At 38.0% G+C, this 21,182-nt stretch overlaps 1 protein-coding gene across 1 annotated transcript in view; it reads left to right on the forward strand.

Moving 5' to 3' along the window:
- LAMA3 (laminin subunit alpha 3) overlaps nucleotides 1–21,182 on the forward strand; it is a 112,747-nt gene that overhangs the window by 69,021 nt on the left and 22,544 nt on the right. The window contains exons 39-51 of the mRNA XM_042869575.1: nucleotides 2,196–2,297; nucleotides 2,421–2,504; nucleotides 3,580–3,810; nucleotides 7,391–7,504; nucleotides 10,733–10,842; nucleotides 12,554–12,634; nucleotides 14,038–14,144; nucleotides 17,278–17,328; nucleotides 17,708–17,859; nucleotides 18,346–18,456; nucleotides 18,559–18,670; nucleotides 19,231–19,398; nucleotides 20,431–20,627. Coding sequence (XP_042725509.1) covers nucleotides 2,196–2,297; nucleotides 2,421–2,504; nucleotides 3,580–3,810; nucleotides 7,391–7,504; nucleotides 10,733–10,842; nucleotides 12,554–12,634; nucleotides 14,038–14,144; nucleotides 17,278–17,328; nucleotides 17,708–17,859; nucleotides 18,346–18,456; nucleotides 18,559–18,670; nucleotides 19,231–19,398; nucleotides 20,431–20,627 — 1,620 coding nt within the window. The remainder of the gene's footprint in view (nucleotides 1–2,195; nucleotides 2,298–2,420; nucleotides 2,505–3,579; nucleotides 3,811–7,390; nucleotides 7,505–10,732; nucleotides 10,843–12,553; nucleotides 12,635–14,037; nucleotides 14,145–17,277; nucleotides 17,329–17,707; nucleotides 17,860–18,345; nucleotides 18,457–18,558; nucleotides 18,671–19,230; nucleotides 19,399–20,430; nucleotides 20,628–21,182) is intronic.

A 21,182-nucleotide genomic window follows, 5' to 3' on the forward strand; every position in this document is an offset into this window, starting at 1 on the left:
AAAAAAAAAACAAGAAAAAAGAAGAAAAACCCTTGTCTTTTAATATGTTGGTGGAAAGGCTGAAAGTTGTGTTACTTGGTTGCTGCATTACACCAGTACTACATTTCTTGCTCATAGACTGTACGTTTGTTGTCTCTGTCAGATGATGTTTCAATGAAGGGAAACACAGCACTTTCTTTTTCATGTCTGTATTCTTTCTACTGCTTGCTTCTCATTCTGCTCATAGATAGAGGCAGATGCTTGCTCAATGTTGATAAGACATTTCAGACTGGAACCAGGAGGATTTTGCTGCTGGTGTCTCAAAGGCCCAAAGTCCTGGCTTCCTTCTTTGTACAAGTGTGCAACTGAAAGAGTCTACAATTGCTAACCAGTTGTAGGACGTACAGGTTTTTCAGATGCAGTTCTGATATCACATATGAGAAAACAATGAGAAAGGCATGATAATATTAAATAGGAAACAATTTTTCAAGTTCCTCTTTAGTCCCCATTTTAAGGACTAGACCACTGTTTTTTCATCCTGTTCTCCTGAGCTTAGGTATAAATACCTTTCAGTTGAACAACATGTGTAAGCTTTCTGTTTATATTATAAGGCTTCTTGCTGCAATGCCTAAAAACAATTTTCTGAAGTAATTTCACGAAGAAGTATACTTCATCTACTATAATGCTAATCCAAACAAACTTATTCCCATTACAAAATGTAAATTGATCTACTATTGCTTTTAAACACAGCTGCAAAGAACAGTGCTATGATTTTTGTATTCTATGTTGCAATATCAAACCAGGCATGCCATGTCTGTTTTTCATCAATAACTGTCTGTAATTCATCAATATATATACAAACAAATAGAGCAAATGCTGGTGTCTACCTGCAGAACGCTATAACCTGACAAAGCAATTTTTCGCATGTCAAAACAAATACAAGTTATAAAAGCAAGCAGGAAAGGGTTGAAAACAAAGTACTGTATCTGTGGCATGTATCTGTTCATTTTTCTTCAAAAATGAACTTCTCACTTCTCTAGAACCGAGAGTCAAATTTCACATATTTCACTTACAGCTTACGGTGTAGAATTTATTAGCCAAAATCAAGAGTTAGCAAAATACTTTCAATTCTGATAAGTGCTGCTTCTGATTTTGATTGTTCCCTTTCAAAGTGGCTGGAAAATCTTTATTCTTAATTCTGTATGGAGAGCAGACTTCCAAAGGGAAGTTCATAAATTTCCTGTATACACTTAAGGCATAAAATTCTCTCATATTTATGTGGAGGATTTGATGATGTCATCTTTTCTCATAATCGTGAGAAAAGAAAATTTAAAGTGTTAGCAATTGCTGCATGAGAAGATGTTGGTAATGGAAACAGGAGATTTTTGAATATAATATTTTCCATCACAAAGACTGCAAAGGCTCCTATATGGGTGTTGGAGAGATCAAGACATAAGAAGCCCCCTACTAGCTCCTCCAAGGTCTGTGTTTCACCTAGCACCCATAAAACTTTATAGCAAGCTCTTCTTGGAAGAATAAGTGTTCAAGCTCTGCCTAGAGCATCTCTTTGTCTCTATATAGTATATTTTAAACAGAAATTCTCATACAACCCAGAGAAGCCGTTTGACAGATGATTCAAACATGCTTGCCTAAGTGTTTTATGTGGTGGAATGTTAATCTGGTTTGGTTTGAGGCCTTTTGAGGTCTTCTATAGCTGAGCTAAAAGACAGGTGGATTCAGCTTAGCCTGCAACAATGGTCTGTTATCATTTTACAATAGAGCTGATGCCAGTAGAAATTGTATCATCTACAAAGTGGAACAAAGATTTCCTGTTTGGATTCATATCAGCAAGTTAGGAAAATGAGTTAGCCAATGAAACTCACATTCAGACATGGTCAGTTTGACTTACCCATGTATGTTCATTTGGTATAAATGACCAATTCAATAATCAGTCTGATATCTGCTTTTGATGAGCCAAATTTGTTCTGTAGTCTGGGGAGGAGCAGCATTTATACAATTATGTGATTTTTTTCCACAAAGCAGATAGCATGAACCAAGATAAAGAAATAACAACATGTATTTTCACATTTGGCCTAAAGAACAGAAAAATAATATATTGTTTACAATTCTTGAGGTGCAGTAAATTTGAATACAAATTATACTAATATCAAGCAATAACAAGTAGAGTAATTCATATTATGTGTATTTTGATCCAGCTTTCTTCATATGGTGGCTTCCTAAGTTACCAAGTGAAATCTTTTGGCTTACCTAGCGAAGGCATGGTTCTTCTGGATAAGAGACCTGAAATAAAACTAACAGTAAGTTTTAAAATATTTTTTTTTGTCTTTCAAGCAATACCCATACCGTGATTTTTTTTACTTGACAACTGTGGCAAATATTATACCTTGTTATATATATGTTATATCCTTATTCTCATGCAGGGCCAGCAAATGAAGATTGTTTACGTGGATCCTAGCAACCCTCTGCCTGACCGTCAGTATTATGGCCGTGTGCAGTTAGTTGAGGTAAGAAATGGAAATGGAATGGACTTCCATTTTCTTCCCTGTAGTACATTTACAGGTACTATATAATTAAATACCAAATACCTACTAATATTAACATAAATTTCAATACTGCAGGTCATAAATATAGACTTTTTTTCTCTCTTTACTCTCACATTGAACCTAGGTTCTGTTTCATGCTATCTAGTTTTAGCACTTCTGAGTTAGGCATTTTGTCCAACTTAGTCCTTGGCACTCCCTCCAGAGCCAGTGGTGTAATACTGAATTAGTCACCACTGGAAGATGACTCAGTGCAGCCCCGGATGTGTACTTAATAGGGACCATAGAATCAAAGAGTGACTTTGGTTTGGAAGACACCTTAAAGATCATCTAGTTCCAGCCCCCTGCCATGGGTAGGACTGCCAACCACTAAATCAGGCACAAGATCAGGCTGCCCAGGGCCTTAACCAACCTGGCCTTGAACATCTGGGATGAAGCATCTACAGCATCTCTGGGTAACCTGTTCCAGCACCTCAGCACCCTCTCAGTGAAAAGATTTTCCCAACTTCTAATCCAAATCTCCCTTTTTAGTTTAAAACTGATGGAATTAATTGTTTCCTGTTTTCTTCCTCTGAATCTCAGAGGAGTCTAGGTGCTTAGTTTAGATTAGGCCTCCAACGTCTGGGGAGGTGAACCTGGCAAGGATTATTCCTTCCTTAAATCTGTGCATAGAAAATCAAACTGAGTTATATCCGTCTCATGTAGGTGAAAAGATAATGTATCTATGAATTTGGATGACTGAAGAAGAACCTGTATGCTGCTTCACTTTTTGATACCTCAAAGCCATACGTACCTTGCAAAGCACATCTCTTTTTGTACTCATTATTCCTTTCCCTGCCTATCCTGTGTTTACATTCATTGTTCTTATTTTACTGATGTTTGCTTCCCTCACACCACTGGGACTTTAGAACTTTGTTCACTTTTTTTTCTCCTTTTTCTTTTTTTTTTTTTTTTTTTCTCCTGACAATCCTGTCTTCTTTGTAGGTTCTCTTTTCAAGAGGCTGTAAGGCTGTGCTCATATTGTATCCTTCATGTGCAGGGAAACTTCAGACATGCCAGCAGCAATAACGTTGTATCCAGAGAAGAACTGATGATAATCCTGTCTAGACTGGATGCCTTACACATCAGAGGCCTTTACTTCACTGAGACTCAGCGGTTAACCCTTGGTGAGGTTGGGCTGGAGGAAACGACCAGCATAGGAAGCGGCAGCATTGCATACAATGTAGAAACATGCTCCTGCCCTCCAGAGTACGCCGGTGACTCATGTCAGGTAGGAAATGTTTGCCTTCATACCACACCATTACCTGCTGTCTTGCCTACAGCTATACATACTAGTTTAGTTAGAGGAACAGGCTAGTTATTAAAGTACTTGAAGATCTTTTAAGTGCATGCATTTTTGATGGCTCAAATACTTTCACTGTCTAAGTAAAGACCTGTAAGGGTATTCAACTCTTCACCGCCTTTATGGAATTGTAAACGTCATTTTCTATGTGTAAGGCACTATAAATGTTGTCCAAGGGAAACAACCTGGATACTGTCCTATTCTGATGATGACTGATGCTTTTCCTATTTTTATTGGAAAATGTTTGAAAATTGAAGTTAACATATTTGCTAAACTGTTTGGAGATATTTTTCTGAAAGAGGATGTAAACAATGCAAAATAATACTGCTACCTGAAGAACGGTGGAATCATAGCCTCAGCTGTGTATTCAGTCCCTAATGCAGTTCCTGTAGATGTAATTGTTTTGGTTGTCACTTCAAAGCAGAATAAAGTACTGGAGAGATAAGCAGTGTACAAAATGCACCAATATGAGGAATTATTCTCTCAGAAGATGGTTGATGGTTGCCATAAAGCAGCAATTGCTGTGCTAACCTTACAAACATTTTTGAAATGAGAATGAAAGAATAGCTACACTGGAGTAGCTGCAGAGAGGCTGAACAAAACATTTACAGTTGGCTTTTGTCTCCTATGTGCATCCACTGCTCAGGGTAGCTATTCATCATCTGTCAAATGTCATTTTGGAAATATTGCTAGAAACTTATTTTTCACACATCTGGTGTTCTCTGCTATGTGCAAAATGAGAATTGATTGAAGTCCCTACTGCCATCCCATTGCTTTCAACATATTGCCTGCATTAAACTAAGGTGGATTTTTTTTTACACATACTGATGAAAATACATAGCCAAAGGAAGTGATCAAGACACTCACCTGGGTAATTCGTAAGAGCTGTATGTTTATGCAGCGTTACTCAGGCAGTGATTTACTGTGCTAATCATCTAGCTCTGTCTGACTGCATTAGGTGGAGAGAAGGTGATGCCTGCCACACCCTGAGTTAGGTATATATTGAGCTGCAGGAACTGCAGAGTTACTTGTTAACTTCAGGAACTGCAATGTGTGCCGTACAACTTGACTCACGTATAAAGTTTAAAGGTGGGGCCCATCTCAGCATATAGCCTCATTAATCTGAGTCAGAAGCTGGAGAATAAGGGAGAGTATAAGGGAACGTGTGAATACTGAAAGAAAACTGCATGTTAACAGTTGAGCTGAAGTAAAATGATGGCCCAAGCAGAGGGGCTGAAAAACACAGGCTGGCAAGTTGTTGCATTAGTAGCCATGGGATGTTGTTTAACACAAGCTATGCAGCAGAGATTATTGTTTCCTCATCTTCAGGATAGAAGTCAACAGCAACAAGTTCAAAGGGATTTTTACCTCAGACAGGTAATTTATTCAATTTTTTCTTCCTTGTTTTCTTCCTTCATTCTCTCCGATTTTTAAATGATCCATTTTTATACAGGTAAAAGTAATAAGGCAAATCTTACATCTCACAGTACTTTGCTAACAAAAGTATGTGCGTGTAGTTTCTTTTAAATTGTTGTTTACTAGAAAAAGATCAGCCTGAACTCCTATGTACTTGAAAGTGCTTAGAGTTTTCTCTTCACGTGGAATAAATTTTTCAGTATGAATAATGTTGCTTCTCAAACAACTTGCCCACGCACTCCAAACGTGTTGGTTTAAAGTTTAAAGAGAATGTAAATAGGAAAAAAAAAAAAAAAGCTGTGTAGTTTGTTTTTTTTTTCCCCAAATGCATTTTTATACACTTCTAGAACAAGTGATTCTTCTTGCTTTCTGAAATAAGACTTTCAGTAAAGAAAATCTATATGCATTAGAACCTATATTTTACATAGTCATGCTGTTTAATGTTTTTCAGCCCCTGATTTCTGCAAAACGGTGTACACTGACTCCCTGTTTTAAAAATATATCTGAAAAATTCCAAGTTGGGGATGCTCATTCTAAATAAAGTCCTTCCTCACACTGAAGCCAATATAAAAAGAGCTGTTGGTATTGTTAGTATTCTGCACACATTTTTTTCCTCATTTATCCCATATGTGAGGAAAGCAAAAATGCCACTAGTAATTGTTGTTTAAACAGTGATAACTCGGTATTCCTTTTGGGATCTGCTTTGGAAGAGGTGATTTTTTGTTGTTGTTTTTGTTTTATTTTGTTTTCTCCTCTCTAGTTGCATGGTTAATAAGTTCACTGGTTATTTCTGTCCCTGCTTGAATACTTTTGTCTCAACCAACTGTGGCACGTGATTTGAGGCGCTGTCCCTCAAACTCTTTGCTCTTCAGATCATTCCCATCGGTCTTGGTGGTACAACTGCATGAAAAAAGATTTATGGCTTTGGAGTTTCACGGTGACTTGTTTTCAGAATGTTGTTCTGGGAGTTACAGGTGAAACGTAGGTACAGTGCAGAACTGCATCACCTGCGGCAAGAATCTGGGAGGTGTTTTCTTCATGGGGAGCACAGCTTTCTGCTTGCTTCCAGATAACCTCTCACTTTCCTTGCACCATGACAGCTTAGATACTAGTGAAAAAATTTAGGAAATAAAAGCTCATTTTCAGTGTTGTGGGTGTGCTAGGAAGATATTTTAGCGGAGGATATGGGCAGGAATTTTTGAATTGGTCTGTGTACGGTCTGGAAGAATTCCTTCTATTTACCCTGCCCTTGTACTTTTCTACCCACGCCAAGCAAGACTCTGTTTTTTTAAATGCTAGTCATTACTTATCTGATGCAAGTTAGCAAACCAAATACCTCTTGATTCATTCATAATGTTCATTCCTTCAGTTCTACCCCCTGTTTAAACCCAACTTTGATCTGACGTGCTATGTTTCTGCTCATGTGCTTTCAATAGCTGAACATTCTTTTCATGCTTCCTGCGGCTCTGGGACAAGCCTGTACTTAAAAATTAGACCGCTGTATGTTTTGTAAGATCACCAAGCTCTTTGTCTAAGCATGGCTTTGTCTAACTCCAGGTGGACTTATTTTGGAAGTTATGATGAATTAATGTAAAAGATATATCATAGAAGTATTTCCAAGGGATACACAGCAGTTAAATTAGCATCAGGATTTCACATAACCACTAATGGCTAACGTGTGAGACTTCCATGTGTTCATCTTTGCGAACATTGTGGTAGGAAACAATGTTCAATTCTTTTTCTGTGGTTCAAAACTCATGTTCTATACCTTTGTACATAGCCACAGGAAACGTGTCCTGCTCAGAGGTCAGAGTCAAAATTAAATCGCTGCTACCACAAAGTGTAGAACACAAGGCACAGATATTTAGGCTGAAACCTCATTACCTCTGTTCTTCACTGCTATTTGCCGAGTTAAAAAACTATTTAAGCAATAATATGGACTCAGAAAAATTTGTCAAGAAATATATATCTCTACTCCTCCTTGAAAATGGCAATTTCAAAATACCCATCCCATAACCTGTAGAAGTTTCTTTCCACCAATGCTCACTGTATTTTTTTTGTTGTTGTTTTTTTCTCTCTGCTTACTGTCTAGGAATGTGGCCTTGGATTTTATCGTGAGAATAAAGGATTATTTACTGGACGTTGTGTCCCCTGCAACTGCAACGGAAATTCAAATAGGTGCCACGATGGTACTGGGAAATGTATTGTAAGTAAATATTAACATTCAAAAAATTGAATTTGAATAAAATCAGAGAAAAAGCATGTACCTCACTGCAGCACAGAATGTTCAGCATTGCTGAATTCCTAGCAACTAAAAATACCCCTTCCTGTGCCTCATTCTTTGAATCTTATAGTGCTAAGGAGCCTAAATTGTATAAACATTTGTTATGCATCTTTAACATAACTGTGGGTGGTTAGAACCATTTGTACTCTTTCTTTTGTTTTTTTTTTTTTTTTTTTTTTTTTTCTTTCCCTTTCCAAATGTCACCAAATTAGCACATATGTAAATGTTTTCAGTTACTTACAGTAATTTTGGAATCTTATCCTTGCATACGCAATCTTTCATTTTATAAATATACACTAGGGTTTGCTGAGGATGACAAATAGTGTATTCATGCACTATTCTTTGCAGAATCTCTTGTTTAATTAGTATCATTAAATCTCCACTAATACAAATTTACAGCTTAAAAAAATAGCGAAGTAAATGATAAAGGAGATAAAAGTTAGATTAATTAGAACATGCCAACTGTTGCAGGAGATATATTGGGGCAGAGTCTGCTCCCTGGCATACCATGCTAAAGGTAAAGCAAACTCAAAGGAGCTGATCAGCCCTAGTAACCTAGGGAATGTGACATCTGGCTGACTGTGCTTCTCTAGCTTGTATCTATGACAGTCCTTTAAACAGTTTGTTCTGAATAAATTCCTACTTGAACTTTTTTCACTAATTTTTTTACGTACTGTCTAAGTGAAAACAAGAACCTTGCCAAAGTCTTTCGTGGTTTGTTTTCTCTGTTATTTCTTCCTTGTTCATTCTGAATCCATTCTGCCTGCGGTGCATTCCTACGCATTATGTAATTCCCCTCGACTTTGTCTCAACCAACCCTGGTGTTTCAATGGAAGCTGTAAACCAATTCAGCACATTCTGGCAAATGACTTACAGTCTGCTGCAGTGGTGAGGCTGGGCAGGCCATGACAGGAAAGTGCTGCAACAGAACTATAGAGATGAGGAAGTTTTAGTTCTAATGAAAATTATGAAGCCAGAAAAACACATATTTCACATTTGGCCATGAAATGAAATGTGTTTTAGGTTTCTCTTTATCCCTTCTTCCTCCCAGCTGGATCAATTTTCAGGTAGATAGAACTAAATAGACACTTAAACTTGAGACAAAATTTAAGGCAGGCAAAGTCACCTGGTATAACGTGGTGAAAAGTGAAAGCCTGGAGGGCCTGTATTTCCATTATGAGCCTCCATCCAATAAAGACCACGTTCTTCTCTCTATACAAGAGCCATCAAACAGAGACCTGCAGCAGTGCTGAGAAGGCAGTACAGAGGCATCAAGTTTCTGGTGTATCTGTTTCATATCTGAAATGTAAAGCTTGGCCTTCTCATTCCTGCCCCTCACCCGGAGCACTGGACTCAGTACCTTCTCACATCAGCTGGTCTCCAATGATGGCCTCCATAGAAGGCTATTTGAGCTAAGCCCCAGCCAACTCCTCATGGCAGCAGTAAAGTGCTCCTCAGCTAAGGCAAATAAGCTGCTGCATGGTGGTGGAAGGAGAGGAGTGCAGTGCTGCCCTGTTGAATGGGCGAGAGGATGGAGGATAGGAGGAGGTGTTTCTGCTGAGGCCCTAGAACACTGTATTCTCGCACCCACAAGAGTGTCTGGAAGTCAGCTTAGAGTCTGACTTTCAGAGTTTGCAGTACTGGACAGCAGAGAGATGCTGTGACACCAGAGCTGTCTCTGCTCTCATGTCCCATGCAGGCCCTAGGAAACTTGAAGGAAGACCCATGTGGGAGTTGCTGATCTGTCTTCATTTCCCTGTGCTTTGGGAGCACTGGGTTATCTTCTTCACTCTGCATATGCCATGTAACCAGAGGAACACTGTGATACATTCAGAGTGGCTTATATACGTGAAATATCTTTATTCAGATATTTATGGAATTGTTTCAGTTTCTATAATCATTCTTGAATGATAATATCTTCATATTTCTTCAACTTCCCCTAGTTAAATGCCCCATATATGAACTGGAGCTTTTTCTGTTCTTTCCCAGGGCCTTTCACAAGTGAGCCGCATAATCAATCCTTGTCCCAAAACAAATTATAGGCTACTATGTGCACAGTCTGGGGCAAGCACTGTTGGTGTGTTTGAGAGTCTGGGTGTGAAGAAAAATGCAGTATAAGAGAAGGTGGGAAGGACAGAAATGTTGTTCGTCCGCAGGGGAAAGTGTCCATCTGCTGCAAATCACAGTAATAGGGCCCTCAGCCATAGCTTGAAGTCAGTGTCCTAGCAGTGGGAGTGCAGTCTGCTCAGTGACTGCTTCCAGCCAGTTTCCCACATTCTTTTTCACTTTATTAGTAAACACTCAGATGTGTGGAACACTGGATTAGTCTGTTGCACATTGAAGAAGACAGCTGTAGAACTTGGGAGCCTCATGGATGTTGGGTACATGGAATTTTTTTGGCTGCTCAAAATGTATTTCAACAACTTCTATTTTAAATCAGGACCTCTCTAGATAGAGCAAAAGCAAGTTGCTTATCCTCTCCTCAGAAATGTGTTTGACATTTGGACAACAAAAGGAATAAACACGGTTTTAAAATAAATTATGAATTTCCACAGTTTTGTCATGGAAAAATATTTCAATTGTTAATCAATCAGTTTTAATTTATCTTACAGGCTTTTCTTTTTATTATTTATTCCAGTTATTTCAGGTTACAAATTATGTGTACATTGGTGAAAGTGCATGAAATTCAATTTTAATCTTAATGTGAGAAGATATTTAGTTTTGATAGTAATTTCATGGGATTTTAAAGAATGTTCTTGGGCTCAATTCATTGCCTGTCTTTGAATTGTCTGTCTTCTAATTAGTGTTAAGATGCAAAAGTTGTGTTTAAACTGAATTTTCCATAGATACCATTGGAATACCAAGAGTGTGTATCAAGTGAACGATAACTAACAAACTATGCATCTGATTAAACTTCTATTTTTGTACTGCTTGTTTATCTGTTGCTTTTTCATAACAGTGAGTAAAATGTACAATTAGAGAACGATTAGAATCAATCTATCCTGGTAGTGAAAGTAGTTTAGTGAAAAATGCTTATTTATGTAGAAGGAAAAGAATGTATCCTCCAAGTAAATTTGCTATAATTATTTAAAATAAAGCCATATTGAGTAGGAAAGTACTGCTAACCATCTTGTTTGTTTCCTTTTCAAGAACTGCCAGTATAACACCGCTGGGGAAAAATGTGAGCTCTGTAAAGATGGTTATTTTGGAGATGCCACTCAAGGTTCCTGTCGAATATGTCCTTGCCCATATACAAACAGGTACTGTAAAATATTGTGAGAAGCCAAGCAGAGGGTAAAGGGTGGGGGGAGGGAGGGAAGAACAAAATCCTGCTAATATGATAAGGATATTTCCTTATATTCATGTATCACCCAACACAATGGGGCATCAGACCCACTTGAGATGTTGGTCCAGAAGTAACTTAGTGTTCCATGTCATGGCATTGCCAGTTTTAATAAGCTGAATATTCCAATTCTGATTCAGTTGCTGAAAAACAAAGACATGCTGCTGTGACCTGGAAGATCACCAGGCACTTGTGGTGTGCCTATTTACAACAACATGAGTAACTTCTCAGTAGTGAGTAAGGCAAGGTGGAAGCATTTTCCATTACTAAGCGTATCTAGAATCTTTTTTTTAATGGAATGCAAAGTGTAAGTTATCTTTAATCTCATGTTGAACGCCGTCTAGGTAGGAGATATGTGGCAGTGATGAAAGAAGCCTTTTTGATGAATTCAGAAAATTAAGATACAGAAGATAGAAAATACACACCAGGTAGCCATAAGTAATAGATCTATGCTAGCAGACAATAGTCAGCTTTTTTGTTCATGAGAGAACTCTTCAGTACATCTGTTTTTGACATCATTGGCCTCTTCTGCAGGTGCTTGCCTGAGGCTGAAAGAACATATTTTCACTCATCTTTTGGCTTAAGAGTGTTGAAATATCTGAAGAGGCCATGAAACCTGCAATAACTTTATAGATGCACATTAAAGTGATAAAGAATATTTATTATGTAAAAAATGCACTCCACCTGGCATTACTGCAGTTGCTTTATGCAACTGTTAGTAAGTTAAAAAATGAAAGTAGCAAACGTGCCTTATCCCCTCTTCACCTCCTGCCTTCTCCTTACCAAACACTGGCCAAGTAGTTGTTTTCCTCAAGAAAAATTTGAATCGAATCAAGTCTTCCAGAAAGAACAGAAGAACAGATAGAAATTTTCATGTTATCAGAAATACTCCCCAAATTGGTGTGCAACTCCATTCTGCCTAAGTTTAAAAAAAAAGAAGAAAAATGCTATTAGATACATAAAAGTAACCTCTAATTTTTCAATCCATTAAAAAAGACAAAAAAGGCTATCTGAACAGGAAGAAACTTTGTTCAGTACAGGGTATTGATTCTTGCCTGGTAAGATAAAATAGCTGCGTAGAGTTGTTTTATTTTACAACATCATTATTAAGGTTTACTTTAGGCATTGCTTTGGGTAGTGAGCTATAATACCCAGCTCAGAGGGCCAGGAAATCATTGGTTTTTGGTCCAGGGATAGAATTTCAAGGAAACATAGGAAAGAATTCAAAGAAATAGTCAAATCAATTTATTTGGAGAAATGTCTTCAAACATGAAGAGGAGGCATTTAGACTGAATATGAGGGAAAAGGTTTTTTTATGGTAAGAGTAGGGAAATACTGGAATGGGTTGCCCTGTGACTTGGTGGGTGCCCCATCCGTGAAGACATTAAAGGTCAGGCTGGATGAGGCTCCATTCTAGCTGTAGGTGTCCCTGTTCATTGCAGGGGAGCTGGACTGGATGACCATTAAAGCCCTTTCCAACACAAATGATTCTATGATTCTGTGATGTATTGATGATTTAATTAGCTGATGGAATGAAAAACATTTAATCACAAAAACATTTATTTTTAGCCTCTGGACTGTAAAGTCTGATTGTGCTTTCACAAAAATATTTTGGTTTCTTCTCACAGGTTTGCAACTGGCTGTGTAGCAAATGGTGAAGAAATTCAGTGTCTCTGCAAAGAAGGCTATACTGGTGTTCGTTGTGAACGGTAAGTGACTTGATTCTCAAGACCAATAAAAGGAGGTCTGCATTATATATTGTTGTATGAATGTATGTAATATGCAAACACTTAAAGAATATATATATGTATAAACAGCTGCTATAGTGTGGTCCTGTTGCAATTGTAGGTATAAACCCAACACTCCCTTAAGAAAACCATTCTCCAAAGACTATTTGGTGAATACACAGTTCTTACCAAAAAGGGAAGCGTCAGCCTCTTGCTGAAGTGCCCTGAGTGTTGCCTTGTCTTCTGACTGTCTGATTATAACAGATCCCACTTAATTTGTCCTTGTTACAATTGAAAACGATTTCCCATTTCTTCCAGCATACTTTATGGCGCTTCAGTGTTCTTAATTTGTTACCAGTAGCAACTATGTAACACTTAACACCATACCCTTCACCCCAACCCATTTTGGTGCACTTCCCAGCTGCAGTGCACAAACACAATACTGAAGCCGTCTCTTTTGCTGGAATGCTACAACAGTTTGACAAAGCAGAAGAGGTCCAGCTTTTATAGCAGGATTTTATATATACAGCATGTACAGCAGTTTATAGCAGGAAGAGGAAACAATTCTAGTGAGTTTCAAGTCCAAGAGGATTTTCAGCATAACAGAGTTGTCTGATTTGGAAAGTTGAGGCCAGTGAGTCCTGATGTCTCTCCTGAAGACAATACCACCAGTAGCACGTTATCTTGTACTTCAAGACTGTTACATTTGACATCTAAACTGTAGGTTACAAATTTTCTCTTCTAGATCTAGCCATAACTCAGCTCCTTATCATGGTCTCTTGATTTACATGTTACTACTCCTATAGATCTTACAGCAGAGTTACTTTGAGGAATACTAGCTAGCAAAACCAGACAATACATTTAACCCATAATATATTCAGGGAGCACTCACACAGACTGCTTTGCTGACAGATGGCAAAAGGAGATATCACCCAAGAGATGGGTGGTAACATTCAGTACCACTGATGTTTGAAAACTCAATGCATATTTGCAGTATGACTCTAGTTGGTATTTGATTTCTGGTGGGATCACAGATCAAAATGGTGTTGTTATCCCAGTTAGGTATTGTAAAATTCTCTCATTATGTACGTATCTATGTGCATTGTATTTTTACACATGAGATGAATTATTCTCATATGAGTATTGTGGGAGTTTTTATTTTTAGAAAAATTTCTGCAGTACTAGGAAAGAGATTTTTAACATATGGCAGTGGATACTGAAAAGCAAAAATACCTTCATTTTGTGTAAGTCAAGGTGTGAAATCAAAGTTCCTGACAGTTTCTTCAAGGGAAAGACTTGTTTATTTTTGTCCAATGAAAGTATATTTGACAAAAGTGGGTTCAAATATTTAATGGGGAAAAAAAAAATTGTCCCTCTTTATCTAGCTGTGCTCCAGGATATTTTGGAAATCCACAAAAATATGGAGGCTACTGTCAGAAATGTAATTGTAACAACAATGGACAGCTGGCTAGCTGTGACCACCTGACTGGAGGTATGTAAGGGTCTATGGATGTGGAAGGTAATGTTGATTTCTCTCAGAGAAGCAAAGAGGGAAGGTAATTAAGCTGAATGGAAAAAGAGATCTCAACATAGAATAAATGTAAATCGTTTTTAACAAAACAGAAGATTTCCTAAAACATAAAAGCAGAGCAACATACGGCCGGAAACTGCAGCATAGGAAGTTCTGCACAAATGTGCGCAAGAACTTCTTTACAGTGAGGTGACGGAGCACTGGAACAGGCTGCCCAGGGAGGTGGTGGAGTCTCCTTCTCTGGAGATGTTCAAGACCTGCCTGGATGCCTACCTGTGTGACCTGCTGTAGGGAACCTGCTTTGGCAGGGGGGTTGGACTCGATGATCTCTGGAGGTCCCTTCCAACCCCTACAATTCTGTGATTCTGTGACATAAGGATTGTTCTGAGTCATTGAGTTTATCCTTGTAAACCATTTTATCATATATTTCCCTTCGTAAGTAATATTGATTGTATTTTGCTCTTAAGCTTCACAGTCACGTATTTGGATTCATTAGGATTCCTCTTTTGACATACTCAAGTCATATCTTGCCAGTCTGTTATGAGCTTATGGAACAAATCTTACAAACACTCAATATGTCTTTTTTAAATGTATCTGGGACAGATTAGTGATATCTTCAGAGTCTGCATCAGACACTGCCATCTTAGGTATCCAAGCTAACTGTGTTAACAATGAGAGACAAACATCTTACAAGGGCTGTTTTATAAATCCTGCTATACACCTATATGCAATCCGAGACATCCTTGGTATTTCCAGTATCAGTCATATGTACACTCCACTAATAATAAGCTCTTAAAAGAATATAATGCCAGAATTATATTATTATACCTGCTTTATAGATTACAGTTCTGAAGTAAAAGGCTCTATCCTGCATTCCTTAGACTGGCTTTACCTCAATTCACCTCAGTCTCCTTAGATAAGATACTGGTTTATATTTAGAAACACACAAGTCACTGCACTTGAAAAGAGCCTTGATTCCCTCAAGTTTTTTTTCTCTTCAAAGTTATGCTTTTCTTTCCACAGATGCATCTTTTCTTTCTGGTGTGTTTAGTGACATGCCAAACTAATAACTCTTCATGTTTGCACATTATTCATTTCTCTGCGCTACCGTTCATATTGCATTACAGTGACTTCAAGGATCACCTTCATTTTCTCTGGTCACAGAAATTAGGAAAACAGTAACGTGAACTGCTGTTGGCACCTGGTGCAATTTTTTCAATAGGTAGTTCTCATTTTGTATTTCATTGAAGTAATAAATCTTCATTATTTTTATACTTCATGTGGAACAGATCCAAGCGGCGTTTGATGTTTTCTCATTCCATTCTTCTTGAAGCAAGAGTTTGCAAGGACAAGCTGATCCGTAGGGCAAAATTCAACAAGCAAGTTTCTTTTCAGTTTGATCAGATGGAGACAGCCATCTCTTTCTCCACGTTAGCAATAAAACCCTCTGTGATCATCAGCACAGCAAGTTCTAGCAGGCTTCCATGTGCATGATGTTCGGCACTTGGCCAGATCTATTTTATCATTTCTTGGCTGATGTTGTTTGTTCACGAGCTGTAATAATAGTTTTATTTAATTGGTACTTCATGGTGACAGCTGAAATGTATCTTGTGTAAGCCTGAATTATACAGCAGCAGAACCACATATGTATTTGCATTTAGAATAATCTCCTTCCTTCTCTTAAAAATACATTCTTTGTGACTTGTTTTCTTCTGGCAGCAGCACTCAGTACTCATACTGTTTAACTTTCTGATGACTTAATGTGAAAGTGCCAAAGGAAATGGCACAGCGAGGCATTTTGTTCCAGGCTGTTCCATGCTGCTGTTAAATTTCACATTCCATTTTATCACTGTATCCTCTCACAGTTAAAAGCTGTTGTTGACTCTTGGCAGCAGCAGCCTATGCCAAGTGCATCCTTTAAATTCAGAGTAAAAGATGCACGCAGCCCTTCTTGTTTTCAACAGGAGTTGGCAGTACAAGCAGTTTTGCAGTAGCCAGTAGGACCAGATCTGTAAAGGGAACTTGCACATCAAGACAGAGAGATTCCCATCCTATATGAAGGCACTTTTACAAGCCCTTTCCAACCCTGCCTCCTAGAAGTTAGAATCCTGGCTTATGATTGTACATACACCTGGAAAGTATCAAGCTTCTTATAATGGGATTTGTAAAACAAGCAAGCAAAACAGTACACTGAACATATAATTGCTTGTGCTAGCCTGTTGGGAAGGGCAATGAGGGCAATTCTGTTGCATACTACTTATACCTATGGCCCAAGCACCATGCTTAAGTACAATGTATAGTGCCTCCTTCCATACATAGTCTGGATTTCATTGAAGGCTGATTAATCCCTTAAACAAGCAAGCTGGAACACATATGAAAGAAGGCTATAAATGTTCTCAGCATCTAAAGGGTAAGACATCCTTGTGGGAATTAAGATTTGTGGTTTGGATAACTTAGAATCATAGAATCATAGAATCACCAAGGTTGGAAAAGACCTTCAAGATCATCCAGTCCAACCGTTCACCTATTCCCAGTAGCTCCCACTAAACCATGTCCCTCAACACAACATCCAGCCTTTCCTTGAACACCCCCAGGCTTGGTGACTCCACCACCTCCCTGGGCAGTCCATTCCACTGCCTGACCACCCTTTCTGAAAAGTAATACTTCCTGATGTGGATGTGGATGTTAAAGTAGATAACTGTTTTGCACCTATGTCTTGTGTAAAATGCTTTAACTAATAGGCAGTATAGTCTTGGCTCCTGTCACAGTATTATTACTCTAGGCAAATTCTAGGAATACACTCAGTGCACATGATGTGAGAGATTCTGCTTTTATAGAAGTTGCATATCTACGGGGTTACAGTCAGTTTCCTTTTGAAGGATAAAAAAGATGTTGATCTCATCAAAGCATAGGTAAGAGCTGATTTTTTCAGCATGCTCAAGCCTTATAGACATTCTAGATCTTGCATAATGGACATGGATTTATGAAAGGAGAGCACAGTGTTTTTAGTATCTGCCAGATGAAAAAAATGAGGGTTAAAAATGCAGTCAGTAGTGGAAAGTTTTGGTAACTGGTGATTGTCTTTGGATTCCAGAATGTTTCAATAATGAACCAAAAGATGTGGATCCCAATGAAGACTGTGACTGTAAGTAACAACACAAAATTGCACAAAGATGTCTGCTGTTTTTGACTGCATGCCAGTGACTCTTTTAAGAGTGACAAAGTTGAAAAAGAAATGGTGGTGTTCTGTAATGAATGTTTTAAAAGCAAAGATTCAACCAAACGATTGGCCAAAAATGATGACAGAATTCAGCTAGCCAGATGTAGATGGTGCCTTCTTTCTCTTCATTTCTGGATTTGGTACTCTCCTTAATACTGTGGGCTTTGTTGTTTCCTGCGTTATTTAGAGAGGGTGACAGGCATCAAATTTCTATTGCATCTCAGTTGTTAATGTGTTCAGTGAAAAGTTCTCTGCACAAATAACTTTAGAATGTATTGTTTTCCTCTGCTTATGCTCCCTTTAGCATGCGATAGCTGTGTAATTACATTGCTGAAGGATCTGAGCACAATAGGTGATGAACTTCAGCTGATTAAGTCCCAGCTGCAAAATGTTCGTGCTGATGCCAACACACTAGAGCAGATGAGACAGTTGGAAATACGCATCAAAGACTTAAAGGTACTGTGAAGTAAACTGAAAAGTTGATTCAGATGAAGCAGATAAGAGTTGAACGTAGGAATTCATGCCATCTTTTTATGGGCTTGTAGGGAAACACACATTAACTTTGGATTTCAAATTCTGAACTCCGACAGCACTGGGTTTCACCTATGGGAAGAGGGTTATTAGTTCAGCACAGAGCTCTCTAAGGGACCCAGCATCACAAGGCCTGCTGGCCTTGGCAGCTGTATCTCTGAGGTTTTCCTGTAGGTCTTTTCTTCTGGCACTTTGTGCCTCTGTGTGACCAAAAAAATAAAACAACCCCAAATTCAAATTTCCAATACCAAAATTCATCCTTAAGGAATTTTCTTCAGTTAGAACAGCAGTTGCTGACCTCACAGAAGGAAAAGCCCGGTTTTTGGGTAACAGTTGATCAGGTTTGATAATCACTCATTATCTCCTGTGTCTTGGTGATTCACTGGATTTTGTTTTTTGATTTCTTTTCAGGTCTTACTGAACAATTACCGTTCTGTTTTACATAACCAGGGCTCAAAGGCAGATGAACTGGAGAAAGAATTCAGTAAGCTAAATCATGATGTAAATGCTCTCCAGGAAAAGGTGGGTGACTGACATATTAATTTAAACATGTGCACCTCTTAACTATATATTATTAGCTAAATATCTCCACATATTTTTGAATTATTTTTTTTCCTTTGCTAGGCTGAGATGAACTATAAAGCAGCTGAGATACTCTTAAATAATTTTGGACAAACTCATCAAAAAGGAAAGGATTTGGTTTCAAGAATACAAATAGTTGTCAATAATATACAAGGTAAAAATAGTAATAATAGGTTTTGTTTCATTAGTTCATTAAAACAATATTCTTAATTAAGCATGGCAGTAGTTTGGGTTTTTTTGTTTGTTTGTTTTTTAAGAAATGAGAAGTTAGACCTAGCTGCAGAATTCACTCTTCTTACTAAGAATCTAATACATTATGCTAACTTAGGAGCCTGCCTTCCTGCCTTCCCTTTTGAGTGAATAGGTACAGAGAAACTTTACCAGTGGGAAATCTAAGGCACTTAATTGACTATCCTAACTTCAGCTTTATTTCCATCTCTGTTGCTATTATAGGCTTTCTTAAATTAGAAGCTTAACATAATTGCTGAATTTGGTCATTCAGGAAAAACTTCATGGCTGCTGTTGTCTTGGTAACACGGATACTTTTTAGCTTAGTGCAGTTAGTGCAAAATCCTTCCTGATCTACTTCATTAAACGATTCAGGAATAGGCATGTCTTTTTGGAAAAGAGATCAGCCCGTCATTTGAATGTTCTGCATGGTGCATTCTCTGTTTGAATTTGACATTGCTTTTTTTTTTTTTTTTTTAAATTCAGTGCTCTTGGAACAAATAGCTGGTACGAACTCAGAAGGTAACAATTTACCCTCGGGTGACGCTGCCAAAGAACTGGCTGAAGCTCAAAGAATGATGAGAGAGATGCGAAATCGCAACTTTGGCCAACTGCAAACAGATGCAGAGAAGGAGAGAACAGAAGCTCGGCTGTGTAAGGGCTTGTTCTTTAAGCTTCGTGCTCTCTAGAAAGATCAATTTTAAACCTGAAGCATTGCTGGCTGTTTGCGATGAAGAATACAGAGAGGGACAATTTGCAATGTATTGCTGGGACTTGTAGCAGTTAGCCAAAATGAAAGCAGTAGTTCTGGAGATTTAAAGGCTTTCTTACTTTGTTAGTAATAAACTGATTTGAGATGGGGAAGAAACCCAGTAGAGCCCTCTAATAATGAAATGAATCTCAGTAAAGATGTGGCCAATTATACATAGTTGGCCAGTGCTTCTGTGCATTATAATATATATGATACAGCATATGAGGTTGTTACAGAGAAATTACACTTGTAATTTAACAACAGATGTTAAGAAGCTCTTAGAGTAGTACACGGGTCAGATCATACAAGGATGGTTAATATAACCTTATATTAATAACAGTGAGGTCAGCACAGTCACAGGCTTATCTCCTAACAAGCACTGTAGTTGAGAAATGTGAAAGACGTGATTGATATTAATTTCCCCTAACTCTGAACTTTGATACCTTCCCATCAGTAACTATTCTGTATCCTAACATGTAGGCACTGAAATGGACGCTCTTGAAAGTGTGATTCATTTGATCTATTTTATGTTTCTGCTCTCTGTGAAACATGCCTGAATCTGAGCTGATTACAGAGGAAGCTTTGATGTCTAGCTCAAATGTAGACGTCTACACTGCAGGTGAAATTGGTGATGAAACAATTCAGTATTTGCAGAAGATTAACTTCATCCTTATTTAATTTAGAAATAGCCAAATAAACACTGATCTGTGCTCTGTGTCTGCAGCAGCAAATTTGTGAGCAAATTTAATCCAGTGAGATGCTGAATAGTATCTCTGCTACAGTAACACTAGATCTAGTGCTGCAAAGGATGTTCTCTAATTTCTGCAACCCTTAGGTTTTTTTTTAACCCTGTATGTCAGACCTTTCTAAAGGTGGTTTGTTGCAGTTCCCTTTTTCTCTGAACAAAGCTTTTCTTTCTGGTCCCGATAATTCAGTACTGGCACGTGTTAAGAATGAACTGCAGAAGTACCACCAAGAAAATCATGGACTTGTTAAAATTATGAGGGATTCATTGAATGAATATGAATCCAAACTTAATGATCTTCGTGAAGCTCTGAATGAAGCAACAGGACAAACCAAACAAGCTGAGAACTTAAACAGAGAAAATGGAGTTCTATTGGAAGACATTAAGGTACTGCTGGGGTTTGAGAGAATAAAGTTAAGTTTCAGGAGATAAAACTACTTTTTATTGCCACATTTGACTGTGCAAAGCCAAGTAACACTAATTCTTTAGACTTATTTTCCCAAGATCTCTTTTTATCTTTTGATGTATGTGTGTATGACCAGGTATAAATGTAGTCTGCTCCCACTTGCGACCTTTTGATGTAATGAGAACAGGGTGATAAGGATGCATTTCTGATGAGAGGGCAAAAAGAGTCTCTGCTTGACCATTATTCTTTAGTTGCCACTGCTTTTGTTTCCTATTGTAGATCAAATCGCTGGTTCTGATACACATCCCATAGTAAGTTTCTTGATGTAATTGGCTACAAAAGCTGTAAAAGATGAGGAAAATGTGTCCAATACTGTTAAATTATTTGAGATTAATAGTCCACAGAACTGCTTTTGAAGTCTGATGAGAAATGTGACAATGCTTCCACTCCTGAACTCTACTTGATTTCTTTCAAGCTGATAGTAAAAGAGAGATGAGTGTGCTTCAGGATGCATTCTTTTCAGCAAATTGTATTTT

Source organism: Lagopus leucura, unplaced genomic scaffold (genome assembly GCF_019238085.1).
Source record: "Lagopus leucura isolate 7727_CA_CO unplaced genomic scaffold, USGS_WTPT01 Super-Scaffold_100002, whole genome shotgun sequence".
Taxonomy (NCBI): Eukaryota; Metazoa; Chordata; class Aves; order Galliformes; family Phasianidae; genus Lagopus; species Lagopus leucura.